We start from the raw sequence: 24,786 nt of genomic DNA, 5'->3' as shown, positions 1-24,786 counted from the left end.
GATATTACAGCGTCTAATCGAGATAGGAAATTATATTTTTATAAAATCACAATACTAGCATTTCAATCATTTCTTCATACAAGTATTTATTCATATAACTTACATTATTAATTTAATTTTGCTATTGCGCGCACTTTTTCGTGCCTTTTACGCTGCTTTAAAGTTAGTGTATCTGCGTAACTCATATCGTCGTATTTTTTCTCGATTTCGTATTTTACTGAACAGTAAATATTGCAATTTACGTTCAAACATGATTCAACATTTTATCAATTATTATTGAGATTGAAGTTGAGACAATTCGAAACATCTTTTCTTCTAATATAGAGTTGTAAACATTTTTTGATAAATATTCGTTTATTATGAACTATTATTTATTAGTGTTTTTGACAAGTAGAATTGTTGAAAGTGTTAATAAAATCATGAAAATCATATTCAAAAAATAACTGGAATAGTTCGAACCATTTCTTCTACCATTTCCTTGTCAGTCACCATGATACAAGTTTCTTTATTAGCGCCAATTTTAACTCTATTTGTACCATGCGAAGTTATCATCTTTCTAGCAGATGCATGAAACTCTTCCGCTCCAGATGCCACTTTTATTTTTAAGATATTATCTTTAGTAATACCAGAACCTGGCATCACAATAATTTTATTTTGAGCCTCTTGAACGAGCTTCTGTATTAATTCTAACCCCTCCTCGGCAGTATCCTTCTGGCCAGAAGTCAGAACCCTTTTAAAACCGAGGTCTATTAAAATTTGCAAGGATTTTAAAGGGTCGTTGACTTCGTCGAAGGCTCGATGAAAAGTTACTGGTAATGGTCGAGCAGCAGAAAGAATGTCTTGACAAGATTTTACATCAATTTCGTTGTCTGGTGTCAATGCACCAAAAACGAATCCACTAGCACCGTGTTCTTTCAATAGTTCTAAATCCAGCAGCATGACATCCATTTCTTCCTTCGTGTATATAAAGTTTCCAGAACGTGTTCGAAGCATAGCGTAGAGTGGTAACGGTGAAATGATTTTAAGTAATCGAAGAAAGCCAGGAGTGGGCGTTAAACCACCCTCGGAAAGGGCAGAGCAAACTTCGAGTCTCGTTGCACCACCACTGATCGCGTTTTTCGCTGATTCTATAGAATCGATGCAGATTTCCATCTGAAACGTCGATTGCGTTGCAACAGGATACGTAGAAAAAGCTGTTATTTAATCCATCAACGACCAAGTAATGAAATAATACGTGAAAATACAATATTACTGCACAATAACAAATACAAAAATTTGAGAACTTAAAAATTTGATAATTAGAAAATCTGAGCACGTGAATATTCGTAAATTTGAAATCTAAGAACTTTAAAAATTAAAGAGTTGGAAATATAATGCGAGGAAATAATTAATGGGTCTTGAATGGATTAAATAATCATGGTGCATGCTTACTGTTCCTGTTTGAAAGCGTTGCCAATTTCCCGCTAGAGGGTACGACGAAGAAAGTAACTAGCTGGTTGTACTTTGGTACTCTCTGTTCGAGACAAACAATGATAACAACCGAGAGGAAATTAGAATGCTCACGCTTATTGTTCTAGTTGTTCCATGGTATAGGTGCTGCCATTACCACGCAGCCAAATGTTGAAAGTGTTCCACGTTAGCATATACAAGAACCTATTCAATTCTATCATAAACGAGGCATACTAGCTGTGTGGCTCCACGCTACAAGAGCCTATTTTGTTGTACAGTTCTACGGAACTGTTCATACTTTTCTATCCAACATAGATAGGTATGAGAATAACAAAATCATGCGATAATTAAGGAATGCCGGAGAAAGAGAAATTAATTGTTTATTATAATCTTTTTAAACAAGAAACGAAAATCTCTCTTTTTAAACGAGAATGAAAGTGATGGAGGGACTGAGAGTCGAAACATTCGGCAACATGTAAAGATCTGCGACAAGCTGAGATTTTTTACTCAAAACTCAAACTTTCTTTTGTTTTATTTATTACGGAAATGCAATGCGGTAACTTTAGAATACAGGGAAGCGTCTTTACGTTAATCGTCATCGTTGGTAGTTGTTAGTTGTCATCTTTGAGGTCGGTTCCCACTGGTCGAACACTAGAGTTTGTGAACTGTTGCCGTACAAATTCTCCAGTGGAAATCCTCTGTTCGTTTCCAGTTCGCGAACAGCTCTAAGGACTGTTGACGATACGAGATTACAAAGCACGTTCCCACTGGCGGATATTTCCGTTGTGGACTTTGTGGATTTACCTTTCCGGACACTATTATGATCTTGATTGGGGTTCGGAAATTTTAACTACCAACATTCGCGAGTAGCAGTCGTAGAAGTTTACTTAAATGTGCAAGAGCATGTTCGTAAACAGCGTTCTTCAATGTAACTCATCACTGAGCTGTACTCGTAATACGTAGTCGTAACAAAGCAAATACTTGCTTGTCATCTCTAGTTGATTCTCATTATTGCTAGTTTGCTTATTATTTCTAGTTGTTAGCACTCGTTTCAATAGCTTTTTCCCACAATAGTGAATGGTTCTTCGAGCTAACTGGTTTTATTAGTCTGCGGACTACTTGCAAATGCCAACCAACCCCAAACGATCACAATATTCGATCAACCCAGTGGTGATAACCATGTAATTATCGAGAGGTTCTTTTTCTGCAGGTACATCACCTCAGATATATTATTCGTCTATCAACTACTGAAATTACCATTAAAATGAAATTTATTTTTAATTATAACAACAACGTTATCGCGAGGAAAATAAATTTAATATTAAACCTAAAAACTTATCCTGTATAAAGAATATATTAAAGTTATTGCGCCATTCCTCTGATTTATTATCGTTTGGAAGGAAATATTATCTTTTTTTCCCTAAAAAAAATGTAATAAACACTTAATTTAGATGGAAAAGTATGAACTTTTCCGTAGAATCATACAATGAAATAGGCTCTTGTAGCGTGGAATCACAACGAGTATACTTTGTTTGTAACAGAACTAAGGAGGTTCTTATATATGCTATCGTGGAACACTTTCAACATCTCACCGCTGAGGGCAGTACCAGTCTGGGAACAACCAGATTCAAACACGAGCACTCACATTTCCTCTCTGATATCACGTTATCACTGTGACAGTTGTCTTATTTTGAAAATAACACCGTAATATTTATCACGAAAGATTCATGTTGGAATTACACGGATTCTCTAATCATCTGCTTTAAGAAACGCGATACTTAATAAATTGAGATAAATGAAAGAAAAACACAAAGATGCGAATAATACACGTGGATGGTAACGATCGCTAGCGATGTGTCATTAATACGACTATTACGCCATCTGCAGAGATGTACTGTATTATTTGCAACGTTACGTAATCGTGAAAGATAATGAATAGAGTATTTCTCTTCCTGTCAGCTCGGGAGAATAGACGGAAATAAAAGGAGACATATGATAAGTAATTAATGCTAAGATGTAAAAGTATATAAAAGAAAAAGGTGCCTCAGGGCATTTCCAGGAAATGAAATGAGATAAAAGGCGGGTAAGTTCGTGAGGCAATATATTTATTGGCCATTCGCCTGCCTCTCCAATGACCCCTCAAGCGCCTTCTCCTAAAAGGGTAGCTGCGTGCAATGCCGTGGAATAATTCTAAAAATTCTTATCCCAATATAGTATTGATTTATTTACTAGAACCTAGTTAAGAATGCGGCAAGGATTTCTGCGATTAATAAAATAATACATCAGTTTGAAACAAAAATACTGAATATACTAATTTAAATGATTAATAATATGTACTATTAAAATAATACTAATTGTTGTCTTAGGTACGTAATATTAGGAATTATGTTTTACTTAAGGAGGTACTTTTTGATTTTTCACCTGGAATATTAATACCAGATTGCTTGGGTTCTGGAGGATTTGTTCTTCGTTCTTCTTCGATAGTTGCAATATTCTATCACTTGTCAAAATTAAAGAAACTTTCCAAAGTCTTGGGCAATAATTTTTCCAATATATCAATTTGTTATACAGAATACTTACCTTCGCTATATATATGAAAAGATGTATGAAAAACCGTTTCAAAGATCTTCAAAAGGTGAATGAATGATCGCGATATTTTATAAAGCGCAATGAAATTCTGTATTATACAACATATATAATAAAATAATACCAAGAGTTATACAAGTAAAAAATAATAATAATATTAATAATAATAATAATAATAATAATAATTTTAATAAATGTAACAAATATTTAAGCGGAATTTAAAATAGGGCATTGGCAAATAGGGGTGTCTACAGGTCTAAAAAATAAAATACTTAAAAATGACAGCAAGGAAATAGGGAGGGCGATAGACGAAATGAAATCTTCGTCGCGAGTCTTGTCGATTAATAACGTGATTAGGGCGCGATTAGTTACATAATTCGAAAGGAATCTAAAAACGATTCGCGGTCTGTTTGATCGACTCGCAAGTTGATGCGGCAGTTGTCTTTGGAAAATTCAAGTATCCATGGATCTTTCTCTGCTGTTGCCCGATCAATTCGGATCTTGCTTCGTTCGCATAAACAGCAGTTTTGTAGCCGCCGAGGGCTTTTATTTCATCGTTTTCTCCCTTCTTCTTTTAATTACAACATGCGAGAATCCGCGAGAAATCAAAGATCGCCGTTCGACACGGCGATCGGCGATGGACTCGTCGAATTGCTCGAGCTGGTCGTCCATTTATTCTTGTGTGGATCCACGCCGAAACCTTCGTCGTAGTTTCCTCGTGTGATGAACAGCTGCTTGAAGTGCGGGATGCAGTAGAGTTTACCATTATTTAAGGTGAACGTGTCCATCCTGTATGGAAAAAACGATCGTTTATTTTTCTTGTTCCACCTATACAGGGTGTTAAAAAAAATTGGCGATATTTATAAGATACGATTCTAGAAATCATATCTTGCAAATATCGCCTCTTGTTTTTTTAACGTCTTACAGATGATATAATGGTATTTGTAATATATCGGTTGGTGCTGAAGGAAGAGAGAACAGAGACGGTGGAGGGGGGTTAGGTTGGTTACAGGGAGAAAAGGGAATAAGTTTCAGCGAAGATTGCAAACGTTACCTTAGCACGCAATTGCACTGCTGACACCGGAAGCACTGTTTGTGAAATATTTTGTTATTTGTCTCCACTTTTTCTAGGGGGTACACTTTCTTTTCGCAGCTCTCGCACACGTCCGTACAGCTCGCTTGAATCTCCTGCGTCGATTTTAGATTGGAAGAAAGCAAAATGAGTGGTGAACAAAAAAGTGCTGGATGAGAAGTGTGTGATGGATTAATGAGGAAAAGAGATGAACATGTGCATGTGATCGTTATTACGTTTTCGAAAGAGATCTTCGATAAGAAGAATTCCAAAGGCCGACTGTCGTTGATAGATGAAACTGAAAGAACTTAGGTATACATTGCACTGCGCTTTTTATATAGAGTATCTGTTCTGGTGTTCCGACTTCTATTACGCAATTCACACCATACGTGTTTTCATTTCAGGATGTGCCTTTTTTATTTATCATTTGTAATATGGTCGTAATAAATTGTTACACGTGAAAGGTAAAGAACAAGAATATGATACCTCGCTAAAAATTATACAATCCAAAGACGCAACGAAGGTCTACACGTGAAAATCATCGCATAGTAGGCCGTGAAAGAATTAAGCGATCGATCGATTAACTAATTGCTTACGTAAATATTTCTCTCGCCGATTAACAACAAACAATTGCGTGTTTTCGTTCTCGACAACCCTTAAAATTATTGCACTTAAATTTCATAGTCGATTAAGAGAATCCCTCGATCGATATATCATCAACGAAGGATAGGAGATACCAAGTCGCGTAGAGAATATATATACCTTTTCGATCTTGTTCTCTCTATTATAATACTTAAGTTTGTTTTTGATTTAAAAAAAAGTTCGCTAATGCCTCTAAAACATTGCACCTCCTTCGACATCCTCTGATTGACGTAGGAAGAAAAAGGAATAGGTTTCGAGAGAACCCCGAAATTGTACTTCGATTCGGTTTTCACTGTTAATTCACCGTTTTCTCTCTCGCATTCTCCCTCGCGCTTTCATTCTCTCTCGTTGCAATTCCTGTGGCGTACGCGCGAACCAAGAATTAGAAAATTAAGCCCTATTTCCACCGCCATTTCTCGCCAGTCTACCGAGATCGATAACCTGTTAACCGAGGAAGACGAATTAATTCGTCGTTTGAATCAACAATCTTTCGGATGTAATAATTTCTTTGCCTAGAAGATCCTAACGTTTTTACTTGTTGCTTCGTTCTTGTTAAAAATAAATGATATAATATTTACATTTGTGCAAAGATTAAAACCGATCTAATTGCAATTGATTCGTATTTGTTAACGCTTAATTATACGAGTTACTGGTCAAAGAATGGCCTGGTTAACAGCCTAACTTAAACGCAATTTCATCCAGAAAATACCATTAGAATATCGACGAATGAAACGCCATGTGCCAACGTCCCGTTTCCAACGCGATCGAAATCAATTTCAGGGGCTGTTCCCTTTCTCCTTCTGAATGGGGTGCGCTCGTCTAAATAGATCATGGGGGATTCGATACACGTCGTTCTTCTATGATAAACATATATATATATATTTATATGTATACGTATATGAATGCGTACTGTGCGTCCGCGTTGGCAATGGTGAAGGAATTAATATTTGCCCTCTCTTTCCTTCTTTCTTTCTTTTTCTTTCTTCTCTTTCTTTCTTAGCTTCGTCGTGTAATGCCATCGTAGAAGACCCTAACCCTAACGGCTACGACGAGGCTCCCTAGTATCGTTCATCGACCGAACATTATAAAAATTATATAAAAAGCCTATTCGATAACGTTCGTGTGAAACTCGAGGTCGGTTTATCTCTTACGTAATGAACGAAGCTCTGACGTTCGATTTTTCAGATTCTCTCGTTGCACTGGAAAATCTGGAAAATTCTTCACCGATTTTGGAACCTTCACAATAGTACGTGAACCCTTTGAATGCAAGCGTTCGATTATTAGAGTCCCTTTGCACAATACTTTTTTATTAACCAATAGCATCGATGGATAGAGAAGAGAGTCGTAGATCGTGGATTTGTTTTTTACGATTTGACTATTTTGTGATAATCGGATGATTTTTAATTAGCGAAATTCACTTGTAATATTTCATTTAGTTTATTACGAAACGTAATACTACTATATTATGTATATGCGTATGAAATGTTTCTTCGATAATCGAATTTGGTGGAATAACGTCATCGATTCAAGAAAATTTATTCATATTGGACATTTATTACTTGTAGCTCGACAAATTGTAAGAATATCGTTGGTTTGATTATGCAAGAGGACTCACAGGCAGCTGATCGTATTGTACTAAACTTCTGTCGCATAAATACGTACAAATGTATATATAATGTAAATTTATCTTTGTAAAAACAATATTACGATTTTTTGGGACGTATCAGTGAGAAGATCCGTCGAGTTCCAGGCAACGATGAGTCGATGATTAGTTTTTTCGTTCTCTGATCATTTCTATCGGTAGATAGAGATGCCAATCTACCGCGCGACATGCTGTAAAAAGACTCCAAACTCTGTAAAGCAGTCGAAAAGCTCGTAGATCCTAAATAAGTCTAGCTCGGATCTTGATTCTACGGTGCAATCTTAATCTCTTGATTCGATGCTTCGAATTTGTATTTCCAGATTTGCTGTTGCGAATTGGCTGTTTACCGCGTTTCATTCGAAGCTTAGATCGCACTGATACAGTACACGCGATGAAACGACACAAATATCTTTCCCAAAATGCCATGAAAAGTGTTCGTTACAATTCTCAAAGGCTCTCTTTCCTAAGGTCTTCGACTTTCTTATCCTATCGCCTCTGATTTTCTCTTGGCACTGGCAAAAAATGAGAATGTCGGTTAAGCGTGGAAAATCTAAACGATGCAGGTAGACAAGATAGAAATAGCCGTCGTTTGAATAAATTTGGCACCCATTCGTGATTTCCTAAAACAACGTTGAAACAATGTAAATTACTTGCTTATCGAACAAACGATACGTTCCCTACGATACGTAGGCTATCGCTCACAACGGTACATGAACATCAGCAAAGTGTATAAATCAATGAGAAACTAGCGGCTAAAATCGATACTTATCGTTTTCTTATAAGATCAATAAATACTACGCTTCGCTTATTCGTTTAAAAATGGACTAACAACAACTGATCTAACGATGCAATTCGAACCTCCGTTTGGCACGCGATACGAAATATATAAATGTTTCGTTGCTATTGTTCTCGCTTCTACCTGCATCGAAGATAGAATATCACTGGCCACGTACATATTTCTGTCGTACAAACTTTCGTATATCCGTCGAAAAGTATATCGTTTCGTGTAAAAGGTTGACTGGAAGAATGCCACTTGGTAACTGAGCGATAACGACACGTTCATGCGGCAGGGAAACGAGTTAGCGAGAGCGTTAAAACGATCGTGAAGTATTTCATGGACACGTCGAGCACATGGATCGGAGCGCACAGGTAACTACGGAACACAGGCGACGCTTAAAATAATTACGAGTTTCAATTCCATCGATTGATCCGCTTAAATTACTTCGCCAGGCCTAGGTTTTTCTTTTAACGCACGCGGTGTGCTCCGACGTATCCGCTATCTTTCGTTCGTTGCCTCTCGCGATAATACGATACAATATGATACAATCTACGCTAGATTCACTAACAGAACGCTTTGTTAGAAAAAGACTTCTAAAAAAACGTAAAAACCGCACAATGATCCGAACAACGAAGCTGTCGACTGTCATTTTTCCATTGCAGCGCAAGATTTTTACGAATTCGTGATCCACATTGTGTGTGTAATCGTGTGCTTGTTTCGCGTATCCTTTAATTCTATTCGCTCCATTTTTCTCAGGCTCCTCGGTCCATCCTCTTGGGCCGTATCGATCCTCCATTTCCGCTCCACCATTTACTGTTCGCGTTCAACAGAGAATAGTATCACTAGATCATAGTCGAATGAAAGCTTGGTCAACACTTTGCAGGCGGCAATCTCAAGACCAAAATTACCAGACACATCGGCACACGTCACAGGTATCACGCTAACTAGTCATGCTGTGTAGAATTTGTTCTTTTTTTAGTGCGGTTATCATTCTTGGGAGGAATAATTATTATGCTCTTTTTTTTGGCTTGCCGAGGTCCAGTTTCTATGTTTCCTCTTTTAGATGCTTTTGTCAGCGGCTCGCGTTAGTTCGTGTAACTACTGATAACGAAACTGAAATTCGTGATACACTGCTCAAGCTGATTAGAGGATATTACGAACAGTTTTACTATAACGATTAATAGAATGCAGATGGACAATTGGATACAGATGGAGAATTTCCGTGAACAAACGCTTTATCGATACGATCTCTGTAGACAGAGATTGATTTCAAGCTATTAACGGAAGACGAGTTGCTTTCGAATCGGTTCGAATCGTTACGTACGTTTCAATCTCGTTCTTTGCTCAGCTTTATCAATTTCTAATTTTATGACCATAGAAGTTTTTGATTAACGATGTGATTAATAGATTTAGTTAATGGATAAAAAAGATGTATAAATTAGCGAGAGGAAAAACGTTCCTCTAACTGTTTTTGAACAGTGTACGGTATATCTTGTGTACACTCAAAGAATCATCAAATATTTCACGAGATATAAAACGAAGCAGGTTATTTCTATCGCTGGACATTTCAGTAATTACTATAGTTGATAACTTCGTTGAGTGTACAGTTATATTACAACAACCCATACAAAGTTACTCGTCGTAGAAAGAAATTAAAAATAAAAATATCGTAACTAAACATAAATAGCATTATGTTGCTGTCGTCGCAGGGCAAGTAGATCGTGCTTTGATAGAAAATTCACACATTTTACGCATACATTGGCAAGAGAAAATAAAAAATATACCAAAGTTTTGTACAAAATTGGGTAACAGAGAGAATCGACCCTTAAGAGCTATCATCGAAGAAACTCGCGTCTACAGCTACATTTGTATAAAACTTGGCAGTCTAATAAATACAAACAGAATAATGTCGTGACGTTTTTATTGCGTGGCGATAATATTTTCAAACAAACTTCCTACCGGCTGTAAAATTTTACCTATGATAGCTTCCAAGGGTTAAACAACGATTATCAAGGCACACCATGCGATAAACGAGCCACGCTTCACACCCAAAAGATAATGAAAAAAAAAAAGAAAATTGTACATTGAACACGCAGGAGAAAAAGAAAAAAAGGTGGTTTCTATCATATGCAGTGCGATTGGAAATCAAATGGATATTTTTGATACACCAAAAGAGAGAAAAAAATTCCAGAGCTGTCATTCGAGTCTCGATCAATGAGCTGCTCGGATGAGGATGAATGGATATGAACGAAGTAGTTGCTACGAAAGAGTACTCACCACGAATCGATTGACTTTGACCTTCGGTGTGCGCGGCGACTCGTTCGTTTGCGAGCCGAGTGACTCGAAACGGGCTCTCAGACTGCTGGCAGACTCTATGCTCTGCTGTTCTCCGGTGGTGTTTTGAGCAATTTCCATCTCTGCGATATGTTGACTACTCGACGTCGTCTTTCCGTCCGTTTCCTCCCAGTGCTCGAATTTCGCGCACAAGGTTTTTGCGCGGGCTGCGTTCTGCGCTTGCTTCAGAAACTCGTCTTCTACCTGAAATACGTGTTTCCATAATTTCTACGTATAACGATGCCTGTGGTACCTCGTTAATTAATTTAGCTTGATATATTTATCTTTCTTTTAGATTTTATCTTATTAATGTAGATTATAACATTAGATCAATTCATCGTGTTTCCCTTGCAATTCTTGCAAACAATTCAGCAATCAAGTTTTTCTTTTTTCTTTTTAAAGACACTTTTAAACGTCCGAACACAATCCGACGATAACTTGTCGATTAATCTAACAGAAAATCCTTCGTTGTTTTTGCGTCTCTATTAAGATTTTCTAGACGATATTCTTTAGAAATAGATATTCTTTAGACAAAATTCTCGCGATAGATTCACGATGCCTCTGTCAATGTAATTTTACGTTATTCGAAAGGCAACGACAGGTGTCTTTCATCTGCATATCTGCGTCGCTATCAGATGCCTTACAGCAACCTTCCCACGATTCTTCATGCATATTCATAACGCAGGAATCTCAAGGACCGGGTACCTTGACTTCGTGTTAATAAACGCTACCATTTATTGCGTTCGAGAACAATGACACCTATCCATATACCGTATACGAACCTTGTCGGAAGCTCGTACGTAGTTTGGATCCCTTTCCTCGGTGCTGTCTTCGCCTTCGGACTCGTCGCCATCTTCGTCCTCTACCTCTTCGGAGTCTGAGGCTGTTGGTTTTGCGTATTTGTCCTCTGGTGGTGGTGTGAAACGCTTCAAAGGTTTTGGTCCATTTGGAAGCTCTTTCTTGCACGCGTTCTCTTCCATTTGCCGGAAGATCGACAGCATCTTTCTGGCGGTGTCCGTGTGCACCACTTCGTTTACTCTGTCTTCAGCTCTGACTACGTCCGGGTCACGATAGATCTCACGTTCCGGGGAGTCCATCTGTCGAAACGAATCTTCTATAAACGTTGAGAAAACACAAAGATCTTAACTTTCTGTGGTTCTATGGTTCTATGTTGAACCGAACTCGACGCTACTTTTTTACCTTGTAATTCGATTCGATAAAAATATGTTAACGCACAGTAGCGTGCAAAAATGCTGGATCACGAACAACGACGATTTGATAGTAGCAACTAATCGTAGGCGTAGCTATTCTTCTTCAGAAGATTCCATGTTGGAGTTTATATTTAAAAAAAACTGCGAATTATCTAAAGAATGCGTAGAAAACTGGTTCATCATAAGCGAAATAAGGGAAAATACCAAAAATGCAATTCAAACCACAAAGGGTTAATACACCGATGGTTAATTCTCGTCTAACTTTAGAAATCAACAGAAAGAAACGTGTCGCCCATGAATAAACACGAGATACGACTGCAATAGCTATTACTTGCGTTCGATTGTTATTGGCTATTCAAGTGGTTGGTTAAAGCGAGAACGCGCGAGGCTAGGCAGGAAATCAAGGGAATAAAGGTATTTCTTTCCACGAATCGCAGCACCTCTGAGTCAGCTCGAATGGTTTTATACGTGTACAGCGTCTCCGTTGGATTTCTACCTGAGCAGCAGGTAAGCTGAAGACGCGATGACAATGCAGAATCGACTGGGTTCTGTTGGCCGTCCCTACGATGCACACGATTCGCGGAGGAACGTGTTTCACGGGATATTACCTGCCAGACACGTCGACCAGGAAAATACCAGAGTTGCGAGATAGAATGTTGCGAGAATAAAGAAGGAAAAAAAAGAAGAGAATAGTCGCACCGACCACGTATCTTTCGTTGTAGTTACAACCGATGCAAAACGTGAACAAGAGTAAGGTTTCACCGTGCAACGATCGGAGATTTATAGGTTTACGCCGGGAGAAAGCTAATTAGTTCGAGTTGCCCCGTACGAATCTTTATTAATGACGTTTCGCTACTTTTTATTTAAAACAAGATGGAGCATTGCGTTGAGAAGGTGATTTATTTCGCCTTTCGTTCCATTCATTTATTGCCTCACGCGAGATAACACGGACAATGACGACAATTAAAGAGCAACATTTTTATCGCTTCGTACGGGAAGATTCAATAACACGGTGTGTAATTAAGGAGACATTTCGCTTTAAACGATCTCGTTTGTTTTCACACTGATTCGACCGAGATATACAATGTCTACGTGTCTTTTCTATAGATTCTTTGACGCGCTCCTTTGTATTTTACCAGTGGCCGACTAAAAGCGTAGACCACGAGGCGAACGAAAAAGAAGAAACTTTTTCTTTCGCAAACCGATCGATGGTTCTGTTCAAAAGGAAAGCGTATGCATTTGCATTGCACGTCAACTATATCGACAGTGTTTGTACCGTTATTGCGGATAAGTGGATTCGAGAAAGCGGGCAATTTTCTACACCGATCATATATTTTTTCAATATTTCATGCTATCGGTCAGCGAACACCGGCAATTTGACTACCGCCGATCGCACACGCTTCGTTCAACGTTTGTCTCAATTTTTTCCAAGATCCATCGGAAAACTCGATGATTGATATCGCCATTCCACAAACAGCCTTCTTCCGCGAGTTCTTCTTAATCACTTCCCGTTCCATTACCAAGTTCCAACAACAAATCCCATTACCATTTATAAAGCAGCGCAAAAACGAGAGTCAGACGACGAACGAATATACCCGGTGACCAGCGTTTCCTAGCTCCGAAAAACGATTTTTTAGAAATTCTTCTTGATCGCGCTGTGTCGCGTTACGAGATACTAGCGACGAGTAAGCTGTAACACGTATAAAACAGCGGAAAACGAGAGCCGGTGAATATTTAACCGCTTCTTCCTGTTCGCTTGCCTATCCCGAGTGGCCTTGGACCACGGGACGTCGAAACATAAAAACTAACCGTGTAAAAAGCGGGTTTAACAGAGTCGAAGCACGAGAGACGTATAGCGGCTCGTAAAAATATACGAGAACGCTTACCACAGGAAACTTTTACGGGTATAATACGCGCGTTATGCAAAACATTTAACAATTTCATCGGCTAATTTCAACAGCCATAGTAAATGCATAGCTCTAAGAAGTCTAATTACCGAATATCGTGGATGGTTAATACGGTAGATAATCGACCATTTAGATAATTTCACTACGTTAAACCCGTATTTGCGCCAGATATCAGATGTATCTGCGCGATACATTTTCAAATTTCTTTGCTAACGTAATCGCGATAACGGTACCTTCATACAGCTCACAGAGTTCCAAAATGTTTCGTAAAACACACACGATGCATTCGTATAAAATCTTTCTAGAAGCATTCGAATATCTTCGTGCGCCACAGCGTATCCATCCGTTCACGCGTACGTTCTACAAGTCGTGTAGCAATATTTCGTCGTTCTATCGGACGTAACGCGATGATTTTACTCACTTTTAATTTTCGTTGTCCCTGGGACGGCGGAGCAATACCGGGAAAATGCAGCTTCCACGGCGACGGCGACGCGAACGAGGGAAAAAATTGGAAATCGAAACGAAGAGACGAAGAGAGAGACGTCACGAGGGAACCTTTTGTTTCGTTGGCCCCGGCAAACTCCGAACTGGCAGCAGCGTGTCGGCGGTTGCTATGCCGTTCACACGAAGAGGACGCACGGCTCTTACTGTGTTCCCCCTTCGTGAGTTACTGGGAGGGCCACACGGTGGTGTGCTCGCCTCTGCATCGGCTTGTTCTCTCTCTTCACGAATGGAAGGATGTAGGAATACTAACGGTAAAAGTATGGCTGCTGACCACTCGAGGGGGTTCAAGGACAGCCATGGAATCAAGTGGCACTGTACGTTGTATTCGCGGGCTCCGAGCTTTCACGAGCTTCCTCGGCCTCTTTTATCAAAGACCGATCTCGTTAACTACAATTCCGCCATTAATAGTTCGAAGAAAGATCGATAAGCTCGAGAAAGTGAAATATTTTTTATGCGAGATATGTTGCGTGAACGCGGACGAATACGCCAGGTAATTCTTGTCGCGATTTTACATCGACAAGTGGGAAGCGATTGGTCGAGTGACTACGGTTCGATGATTTAAGGAATTCGGAGATATAGACGGTGATTACGTCGGTGATTATCCATGCAACGCGATTTTTATCGAGGTGGAGAGATTCCATGCGATAAGCTGTTGAGTCACGTTACGGGGATATTAGTCTTCGAATGGAAAAAATCACACGGTAGAATTATGTTAACCCTTTCACTGTGAGTTAAAACGTCGTGGCAAACGCGTTGCGATAACAGCGTCGAACGATTTGGAACAAAAGTAACGCGTATTCTTCGTATGCCAGCTTTTAAAACGATGAACACGTAATCGTTAAAAAATGTGTGTCATCGCGGTAATTATACGGTAGAACTCGATCAGTTTTTTACGCGAACCTGTCCGGGGATAAGCAGTTTATACAACTGCGGTTCGCGAATAAACGCTCTCTGATCTTCTACCTGTGGCTTTTCGTTTATACGATACGATATAATTTCACGTAGGTGGATTCGAGCGGCGATAGTTGATTTAAGCGTCTCAAATAATCAAAATGTTTCTACAAAGAAAATTTTATCGCAAGCCTCGACATTCGGCGAATAAATAAAATTCGTATGTAATGACGTATGAACTCAGCGTTGAAAGGGTTGATAAGAATTAGAGTTACTCTTCACTCAACGCAATCTTCGTTAGAACATTAAAACACACTCTTCGATCAAGAACACTTTGCACTCGAGAATAGCCTCGAACCTTAACTTGACCATCGCGCGGAGGGGTAATTCGGAACTGCTTGCGTTGTTTTTCCGGTTCCTTGTAGGACTCGAAAAATTTGAATTTATTCGAAATGTCCGAGGTCTCCACCTGAACTTCCTCGGTGGTGTCCGAGCTGCGCACCACATCATCCGAGACTTGTCGTCCCATGAATGCCTTCGTTCGGAGATTTCAAACCGTTAACCTTGCCGATCACGAATTCAAAATGCGCGCCCCTCCCCACCACCGGCAAACGTACAACATCAAAAATCGATTACACTACTTAACACTCTTGCAAAATTGAAGAAACATTTTCCAACTTAGCACGTAAAGATAAGATGTTTCAAATTGACGAACAGCTCTACGATTATGAGAAAGACATATTCTGTTCTACGGAAATAACCGGTCTTTGTAACGTTAAAAGCTTTCTTGTTCGTCGAAACAAGAGCGAGATAAAAATTCGGGAATTTTAACACATTCGAGACCGATATGACTTTGAGCGATACTCTCCCGAATGACCGAAAGCTTTTCTACGTTTGTGATAAAAAAAAAATACGCAAAATTGATCAATATAAGAATACAAAAATCACGTTTTAAACAATTTTTATTGAGAAATACGTCGTGACACACACTGTACAGGTATGTCGTCGGGTTTCCGCAATAATTTTGACGTCGAACGTTCATTGGACGTACCACGCGTGTCATCCGAGCGAAATAGCGTTTCTCGGTTAAAATTCCAAAAAGACAAACGTGCAATAGCTAAGGATATTTATTTAAAAAATGAGGAAGTTATATAACATATACGTTATACGTATGAACGTTATCTACGCTCGTAATTGTCCGAGAATTAACTGAATATACAGATAACGCGCGTACGTACGTTGTCGTCGGTCATTGCGACGAGATATTGCATGGCATATGTACTATACCATCGGTCTCGAACGTGTTAACACAGTCGATCGACGTATAGAAACAAATAAAAGGAGAACTTACGTCTCTGGCACGTCGTGGGGCTTCGGCCGGTGTCTTCGGATTCACCGGAGTCACCGGTCGCCCAGTCTTCGCCGCCGTGGCGTCCAGTTCGAGGAACAGCGACCGAGACTTCCTGCTGATCCCTGTGTAACATCGATCGATTTATCTCGAAACAGTGTTCGCAAAGTATCGGTTTGCAAGAGCAAATAACAGATACAGAGTAAAGAAGATGCCTAGAGCTAGTGCACTTCCACTTATACGACCTATACGATATCTATCTTGAGAGCACGCTCTAGGTACGATCTTTCTAGCGCACATGGTAGCAAATTCAGCGGTCAGTCGCCGCTGGCAGTTTTCGACCGCCGATCCATGTGGCTAATTACATTTAACGGGTTCTAAATATACGTTGGTTCGCGGGGCAAAATGCACCTGCTGCGATCACTTCCTCGTCAGCCTTCTCCGGTTTCGGTTTGCTGTCCGTCTCGTCGTCGGACGCAGCGATGGGCTCGCCTCGTTCGAATCGTTCTTTGATGGAACGAGCGTGGGTCGAGTGTTGGATCTCTTCGGCCGCATTGATCTTCGTCACGCGTTCGCTTCCGGCTACCGCTTGCTGATACATCTCCTTCATTTTACCCTGTTTGCCCTGCAACAGAAATCGAGTCTTCCGTTAGCTACACGAAATACCCTTTGATCTCGTTTCTCCGAGACGATGATAAATCTTTCCACAAAGATATATTACAGTACTGTTCAAAATTGTCCGGACACTTGCGTATTTTTGGCAACACGTAACGCAATTACAGGATCGCGAGTAGGAATTGCGCGTTGATAAACGATTTTCTCGCGCGTTTAGAAATAGATAGTAACAATTTACGCGTTTCGATTCATACGTTTCACCAACGATTCGTACAACGTTGTTACAAACCTATCAAAGCGTTCGAATACTTACGAGCGATACCTTCTTTCTTTATATGGAAAAAATTATCAATTTTCACTTTCTACCTTCTTTTTATCAGTTCCTCGTTAACTTGTCATTTCTACGTTTTTCTCGTTGATCGATCGATTATTATTTCCACTTTATTATTATCATTTCTACGTTCTCTTTATCAACCGACCATCAAATCGTTATTTCCATGTTCCCTTTCTCCATAGATCGCTAGTTTCCTGTTTCTCTGTTCTTTCTCCTACATCGCTGCTATATCTTTCCGATCCTCTCGTTAATTAATCGTCAGCTTCTACGACTTTTCGTCAATCGATCGCCAGGTTGCCATTTCTATCGCCCCTTCTCGGATCAATCGTTAAGTCGTTGCGCTTTGTCTCGAAAATATCGGATCCACGATGGTTCATCGAGCAACCGACCAAACGAGCAAAATCATTCGCAGTCGCGATGCGTTCCTCCGTAATCGTTACAGTGCACATGTTACTCGGCGTTAAAGCGCGTTGTAAAGAGAGAATGCGTGCGCTACATTTCCTTCTCTCCAAGTTTTTCTGCGTCTACGTCTAATGGGCTCGATGCCATTACCCCCGCACTACATCGCCGGCGATTTAGATGCTCTGGAAACGATGTCGAACGTCCCGCGCTCATCGTTTCTTCCTCGAAACGCGGAATTAAACGAATGGTAACGGTTCAACGAGCCCGAAAACGAACGCGATTTTACCATGAACAATCTCGAACGAATTCCAGCGATCTCCTCCTTCCTCGCCTCTCGCTGAACTTCGCGTCTCCCTTGCTGACTGGTCGTCTCCCAGCGATTCTTTATGTCGTCCATTTTTGTGAAGCTGATCGGACGCTCGCGGGTCGCGCGTTTCGCCTTCACGATCTCGCTGTCCAGCTCTGTGAAACACGAATAATTTGAGAAGTTACGCTTCCATTTGGAATTAATCGCACGTTATTGTTCGACGTTACAACTCCAAGGTATACTTTGATGTCGTTATTCAAAGATTGCGATCGAAAGTTGTAGTTCGTCATTTTAACATTGCAATGATAATTATAAATGATAATTCAGTGTTATGATTGAAACTTGTACGTTTGAGGTTGTAATTAGTAGTTATAATTCGATGCTATAATTTGATGTTATAATTCCAACTTACAATTCGACGTTCTAATTCGAAATTATAATTTCAAGTTATAATTCGCTGTTACGATTCCAACTTATAATTCGAAGTTATAATTCGTCGTCGTAGTTGGAACTTTTCATTCAAGGGAGAAGATTATTCGTAATACTTTCAGCATTGTTCGACGTTGTTTGACTAATTTAGATTCGTTAAATTCGTTCAAGCGATTGGAAATTTCCAAATACTGGAGCAATTAATAATTTTGACGTTAATAGCGTGGTAAATATTCCAATATCGTAGACACGAACAGAAATGATTTTCAAATTCGATAAAGAGTTTGGCAAAGGTCGTATTAGCGAGCAAAGAACAAGACGATGAAAGAAGGAAAGATCGTATAAAGAAAATAATTTCATCAGCTAAGGAATTCTTCCACTGACCGAATTTAATTCGCTCGATCTTATGGAAAATCGCTTATAGCACTTGACGATAAAACGTTATTTCATAGCTGTCAAACCGCTACGCGAAGCTTTTCCGATGACGCTATTCCCATCGAGTACAAGAAGAAAGCTTGCAAAAAGAGCTGCCTCTCTCGCGGAAATACAGCAGCCTTCCATCGGAGCAAAGGGAACGCAGTGAGAGAGGGGAAAAACCTGAGAGAAAGAGCTCGAAACATCGGACTACGTAAAGTCTCGATTTCAATTAAATGTTTCTTCGTTTCCTCACCCTCCGTTTCCTCCGCTTCTTCTTCCTCCTCGCTCTCGCTCGACTCTTCGTAAGGGATCCCATTCAGAGATTCGTCCGCTACTCCGATATCCATGCCCTTGGCTTGGAATCTGGACAAAAAGACGTACAAAGTAGTCACAAACATTCCGACGAATTTTAATTGCCTGGCGCACGAACAACGCCGACACACGTGCCTGTTCACGGTATTCTTTTATGCACTGGCTTATGGCCACGAGAAAAGATCGCTGATCGATCAAACACGATCTTGTCGCAATCACGGGCGCGTTAGCAAATTCATCGTTCGCCCTACTATTTTATGTTCGTAAAGTCTGCGCTTGCACATTCTCGAGCGATGCAGGTATTTAGCAGATATTTAGTACGTTTGATATTTCATCGCGTTACTTAATCGCCAGTCTTTCGTGTTTGCGATACTTTCTTCGGTTAATGAGCTACGTCGTTTCTTTCTTCGATTCTAGGAATTCTTAGTCTATTGGAACATTGAATCGCATTTACGATACGGATGGCACGCGTTTCCACTATCAGCTTTAATTTTTTAATTAGTTTCGATTCTTTAGCGAGGGACAAATTGCATGGAGAAACTCTTTCCGATTGTTGCTTCAAAATGAGAACGGGAAAGGCTATGTTAAAGGATATTTAAAAAGCTACAACGCTGCATGTATTTTCATCGTTGAATCATCGATTTTTCAAGCTACGGGGAATATTTTTACGTACTTTATATCCGACGCAATACTTCGGTTGTAAATAGCTTCGTCTACCAACTTGCAATCGAAACGAATCATAAAGTAAAAAGTTGGAAACACGAAATAAATGAAAAAGAAGAATTCGATTAAAAAGAAGGATGATAAGTTAAAAGATTATCAGCGTTCCGAGAAAAACGTCGAGTGGTTGGAGTCACAGAGTCCTCGTTGTGTCCAACTGGTGGAAACGAATCTGTGTCACGGCTGAGAACCATCTCCTCGACCCACGATGCCATCGTATATGGCCGTTGGAACAAGAGAGGAGAGAGTGAGGCCAGGAGAACGATACGACGAGCTGAATAACGTAGGTGACTCTACCGAAACGATGGATTACTCACTTGGCGAGCTTGCTTAAGATACTGGGAGACCTCTTGACAGCGATCTGCGACGGCGACCTTTCGATCTCGTTGGTCTCCGTACCGGCCTTCTCGAACACTTGAAACCGGGACTTCACGTTCAGGCTCGACAACTCCTCGAGACCCAGGTCCGGTTTGTCTGAGGCTGTAACGGAGATTAAATAATATTTTTCTTTCGTCCGATATTCTCGTAAGACGGTAATCCCGCCACTATATATCGCGTACATCGATGATACGCTGTTGTCGATGCTATGGTTATGATTTCTAATGGCCCGGTAGGCGACTCTGTTCTCTGAATGCGTTCGGGAGTCTAGTCAAGCTGTGATAAAATCGTTGAGTTCGCTCTAAAGAGGTTTTACCGAGCGAGTTAGTCGTTTGGGAACGGAGTGAATCGGTTCACGACGATCTCGTGTCCGCTGTGCTTGAGAAACAACTCTTATTTCTCGATCATACGTGTTTCGTAACGCATTCGCAGCTAATAATTTAAATCTTAATAGTTTCAATGTTAAGGAATTCTCGTATGGAAAGCCAACGTTTCTGCTATTAAGATAAAGACGAGATAAGACAGATACGAGAAATTCGCCATTCTCGATCGATAATTGAACGTATCCTAATTACGAATTCGCTTGATATTCGCAATTAAGTATTTTTTACGATTGTTCCACCGCGGACTCGAGATCGTCGTCATGCAACGATGATTTTGTCTCGCTACTCGACGTTACAGCATCCTCGCACTCCACAACGAAATGAAGAATTAATCAAACCAAAAAACCGATTAGGGTATGAAAGAAAAACAAAATACAAAATTATGATAATACAAATGCGTATGTCGTTGTTAACGATAAATCAGCGGTATTAAAATGGGTGCAATCTGCAAAACGGTTAGGCAACTGTTAGAAAATCCACTCTTGGACGACTTTAGTCGTCGCTTGGTCGCACACTACCACCAGTCAGAACTATTACCTCTGACCACATCAGGCGGCAGCTCTTTCGGCTCGTTCTCCCGTATGATCAGCTCCGGCTTTCGAGGTCGCACTACGAAGTTCACAAGACATCTCTTTGTTGCATTAACGATCTCTCTGCATTTACGTGTAATTATATAGAGGGAGGAAACGACTGGAGGAACGGGAGAATAGAGGGGAAGGAGAGCAATTTTCAGTGACTACGTTAAAGAGGGGGACTTGAGCGTTGGGTGCTGCGCGCGATATACGAGAGTTTATTTCACCCATTCGTCCGTAACGTCGATCGTATTTCCTTCGACCAAAGGCAAACCCTCCATTTTTTTCTCATCGTTATTTGTTTTACGACGCGTAATCTATCGCTTCGTTATTTTCTATGGAAAATTGAAAAAACAGATCTCGTTCGTCCCTGTTCTTTCAATCCTTTGACAGTGCGATAACAAAGTAACCAAGAATTTAAAACGAATCACTTGGGAATAAATGACTCGTATTGTTCCCGTGTGATTTTCCTACGATATGAAATTTTTTTTTATTTGGAAGTAGTTTACAATCAATTCTCATAACGTGAGTAATAAATGAATATCGTATGTTTGATTCTAGCTGAATCTAATGTTTAAATCTAGAGGGTAATGTCTTTTTAGCCTGCGGATCTGATCCGTCGTGTCACGTAACTGAGTAACTAGTGAGTTTTGGTGGTTGTTAATTCTTATGTTATATCTATTACTGAATTTAGATATTTCTTCTTTAAATATAGCTATCTATATATATAGCATGATATTTGTAGCACCGTATCGTATATTTACTTGCTGTTGAAGGGTTAACCTCGCGAATCTTTAAAGTCTACGGCAACGACACATCGTAAGGATCTGTCTGTTACGATTCCTAAATCCAATGTTCGTGTCACGAGTGTAACGAAAAAAAGAGGTACGTATTATTAAGAAGAAAAAAGAAAGAAATTTTCACGTAGTGGCTATTTCGAGCGAGAAAAGGCGGTGATATCAAAGCGACGAGAAAGATTCGCGGAGATTAGATCGGAGGCTATTTTAAGGCGAGTTCCGCCTACGACTAGCAGAGCTTGAGGTGAACGTGGCGTAAACGGTGTGGTGTGATCGACTTACCAGGCTCGTCGGACTCTTCAACCGGTTTCGGTTGGAAGAGTTCCTTGAAGTGTGGCTTACAGTAAAGCGTGCTCTCGTGGCTCTCGTAATTGTCCACGTTAAGCTGCTTGCTACACTGCACGCACCGGAAGCAATTCTTGTGCCAAACTAGACCCTCGGCCTTTGTCTGTTCCATTTGGAAGACGACCTTGCCGCAGCTACGGCAATTGGGATTCGTGTCGCCGTTTTGACCCACCTGCCGTCAAATTCCATTATTCCTTTACCGATCCTCCACTTTTTCCTCGCTCTTTTATTTTTCACCCGTATCATCATCTCGTTCCCTTTAACCGGCCTGTTTTCCTTGTCCCAATTACTCCGATCGGAGCCGAGCAAACTGGCAGATTGCGGGAACGAGTTGACAACTCGAACGCGATACCACAGTCTTTAAAGAGGATATTTACATCTTTATGCTCTGCGTTATATCATTTCTGAGAAGCGTATCGCGTCGTTACGCGTTATTAAAGCGACAATTTTCCAGTAATTCGAGTAAACCAACAGAGACTAACTAAAGATCAAGTACTTGTTCAAAAGTGTCGTAAACTGAGCCACAGATATTCGCGGTAAGAAACTTTTGTACTTTTCGATACGAGATCCATAAATTTTCTTCTCTTCTAACAAGTACGATCTAAATATTATCCCTTTCATTATCTACACTTTGGTTAAGCCGACGATAAAGATCTTCCTTTAAGACGAAGATGAAAGAAAGATGTAGTCAGCGTGTGCTCGTATATTAATAGCACCGGATGCCGTAACTTCCTGTGACAAACTAATATTTCGAAGAAGACAGTGGTAGCTTTTTATAATTAAAAGGTTAATCCTTCAGCCGGGATTTTCTTTTCGACCGATCAGCTCCTTTGTGTTTGCTCGGCTATGAGAGGGAAAGTGGACGAGCTGAAACGATCGATTCCACGCCAACAGCTCGAAACAGGAAGGCTATTTACGCGCTCTTCGCGGCTGAAGGGTTAAGTACGTCAATGTTAAAGTATCCAGAGGAAAAGAGAGAGAGAGAGAGAGTGCGGGGGAGCTTACGGCGTTCAGCTGCTGTTGCACTTTGCCCGCGTCGATCGAACGCACATGCAGCACCGTCTTCTTGCTGAGGGCGTCGAATTTATTGAAGCTCGACTTCTGTAAACACAAACAGTGCAAGCGTCAAACGAGAAGTGCTCGAAAGCCTTCAGCCCTGGTCTTGTCGTCGAGGGAGAACACCTCGTGAATGTGTGCGCGCTTCGATCTAGTCCGAAGCTTGTTCAGCGTGAGCATGAAAGCGTGTCTCGCTGATCGGAGAAAAGTATAAGCGGAGTTTCCTTTATTTCATTTTGTTTTATGCGAATAGTTTTAGTTTTCTGCGAATTTAGAGGATATGCAAATTTTCAAAGATAAATCGTGCCCACGATGAACGTTCTTATTACGTGGTAAAACTAGGACGCTTCGTGCGAGTGTTGGGTGCGCTCCAAAAAGCTTCCCAAACGGTACAGAGCGAGAGGACTAAAGGTAGTTTCACACGGAGACAAGCTACGGCACGAAAGTAAAATACAAGAGGCTGCTGTTCGTTGTTACCGTAAAAAATATTCGAACAATAAAAAAATTGAACTACGACGGCATCGAATCGTGTTTTTCTTCCGCGCAATGTTGTTTGTCACGTTTATTTATACAGCATACAGCGTGACATAGATTAACCGAAATCGCATTCCGTTGTTCGACGCCTCCAGAGCTAATACACGTGCCATCTGAATCATATCACGACCCACGTATCTCCGTGTGGAAGTAGCCTAAGGAATCGTCCAATCGTTTGCAGATCCAGCAGATTGAAACGAAAATCGCAGAAACATTTAATTTTTACAATGTCTACTACATATTAGCGCTACGTCGAATAACAAACTGATATGATAAATCGAACGTAACAAAACTTTCGTTTCAATCGAATTACGAGATAGACTCGAGCAATTTGTAAGGGGCACTACGATCTTGTTCAACGAAATGATCAAAAGTAGAAGCAAAACCTGTTTGTCAAACATTTGGCGGAGAAATAATAATAGATGGATGCTGAGAAGTGAAGCTGCGTTCGAAGAACGGCGTGGCAAGCGAGAAGCGTTGGAGAATAAGAAGAAAAGTGAGGATAGATAAAACCTTGGTGCGAATCGACCGTATTTGTGGTTATGTGTTTCGGGGGTCTTACCTCGAGCTTCGGTCGATCCGTGTCCTTACCCTCGCTCGTTAAGTTTGCCAAACTACAGTAGGAAGCCCTCTGTCCCGAGGTCGGTTTCGTAAGTTTTCGATTAAGGTTTCATGCATTCCGGGGCCGGGGAAGGCACCGAACAAAAAGAAAGAAACAGCACGGGCTGCGGGTTAGTGTCGTGTGGTAAATATTCGAAGCGCTACCTTCGTTCTAGAGTTGGAGAGATTCAGCGGTTGGCGGTCTCTGGAATTCCCTCTCC

The 24,786-nt window shown here is 40.4% G+C and overlaps 2 protein-coding genes and 1 long non-coding RNA gene across 25 annotated transcripts in view; 1 reads left to right on the top strand and 2 right to left on the bottom strand.

Annotated features, from left to right (window-relative positions):
* The window catches only part of LOC125386472, a 65,837-nt gene that overhangs the window by 2,502 nt on the left and 38,549 nt on the right, over positions 1-24,786 (top strand). The window lies entirely within an intron of this gene.
* On the bottom strand, positions 61-3,345 carry LOC100649859 (copper homeostasis protein cutC homolog). Of its 3 annotated transcripts, none has more exons than XM_020866771.2 (3): positions 3,095-3,345; positions 1,432-1,513; positions 61-1,152 (listed from the first exon to the last, which is right to left on the bottom strand). In XM_020866771.2, exon 3 carries the CDS (start codon positions 1,150-1,152, stop codon positions 433-435), a length of 720 nt encoding a protein of 239 aa, XP_020722430.2. In that variant the 5' UTR covers positions 1,432-1,513; positions 3,095-3,345; the 3' UTR covers positions 61-432. The 3 variants fall into 3 exon arrangements, with proteins under 3 accessions (XP_020722430.2, XP_048268911.1, XP_048268910.1); XM_048412954.1 differs by lacking the exon at positions 3,095-3,345 and adding an exon at positions 2,254-3,026 and having other exon boundaries at positions 1,432-2,181; XM_048412953.1 differs by lacking the exon at positions 3,095-3,345 and adding an exon at positions 2,777-3,026 and having other exon boundaries at positions 1,432-2,696.
* Positions 4,105-24,786, bottom strand: part of LOC100649516 (uncharacterized protein YFR016C) — a 74,425-nt gene continuing 53,743 nt past the window's right edge. For 8 of the 20 annotated variants that reach the window (XM_048412936.1, XM_048412941.1, XM_048412944.1 and 5 more), the window contains 13 exons: positions 23,381-23,476; positions 22,313-22,547; positions 21,199-21,270; positions 20,218-20,380; positions 19,122-19,231; positions 18,002-18,177; positions 16,776-16,989; positions 16,368-16,489; positions 15,375-15,551; positions 11,286-11,600; positions 10,447-10,707; positions 5,090-5,223; positions 4,105-4,824 (listed from right to left, as the gene is read on the bottom strand). In XM_048412936.1, the coding sequence (XP_048268893.1) occupies positions 4,641-4,824; positions 5,090-5,223; positions 10,447-10,707; positions 11,286-11,600; positions 15,375-15,551; positions 16,368-16,489; positions 16,776-16,989; positions 18,002-18,177; positions 19,122-19,231; positions 20,218-20,380; positions 21,199-21,270; positions 22,313-22,547; positions 23,381-23,476 (2,259 nt within the window). In that variant the 3' untranslated portion in view covers positions 4,105-4,640. Of the gene's footprint in view, positions 4,825-5,089; positions 5,224-5,499; positions 8,983-10,446; positions 10,708-11,285; positions 11,601-15,374; positions 15,552-16,367; positions 16,490-16,775; positions 16,990-18,001; positions 18,178-19,121; positions 19,232-20,217; positions 20,381-21,198; positions 21,271-22,312; positions 22,548-23,380; positions 23,477-24,527; positions 24,597-24,786 lie in introns of those variants that run through there. The other 12 variants (XM_048412939.1, XM_012317045.3, XM_048412935.1 and 9 more) reach the window with 6 other exon arrangements.

Source organism: Bombus terrestris, chromosome 15, assembly GCF_910591885.1.
Source record: "Bombus terrestris chromosome 15, iyBomTerr1.2, whole genome shotgun sequence".
In the NCBI taxonomy this organism is placed as follows: domain Eukaryota; kingdom Metazoa; phylum Arthropoda; class Insecta; order Hymenoptera; family Apidae; genus Bombus; species Bombus terrestris.
The sequence above is the reverse complement of the archived record's forward strand: the minus strand, read 5'-3'. Positions and strand labels throughout refer to the sequence as shown.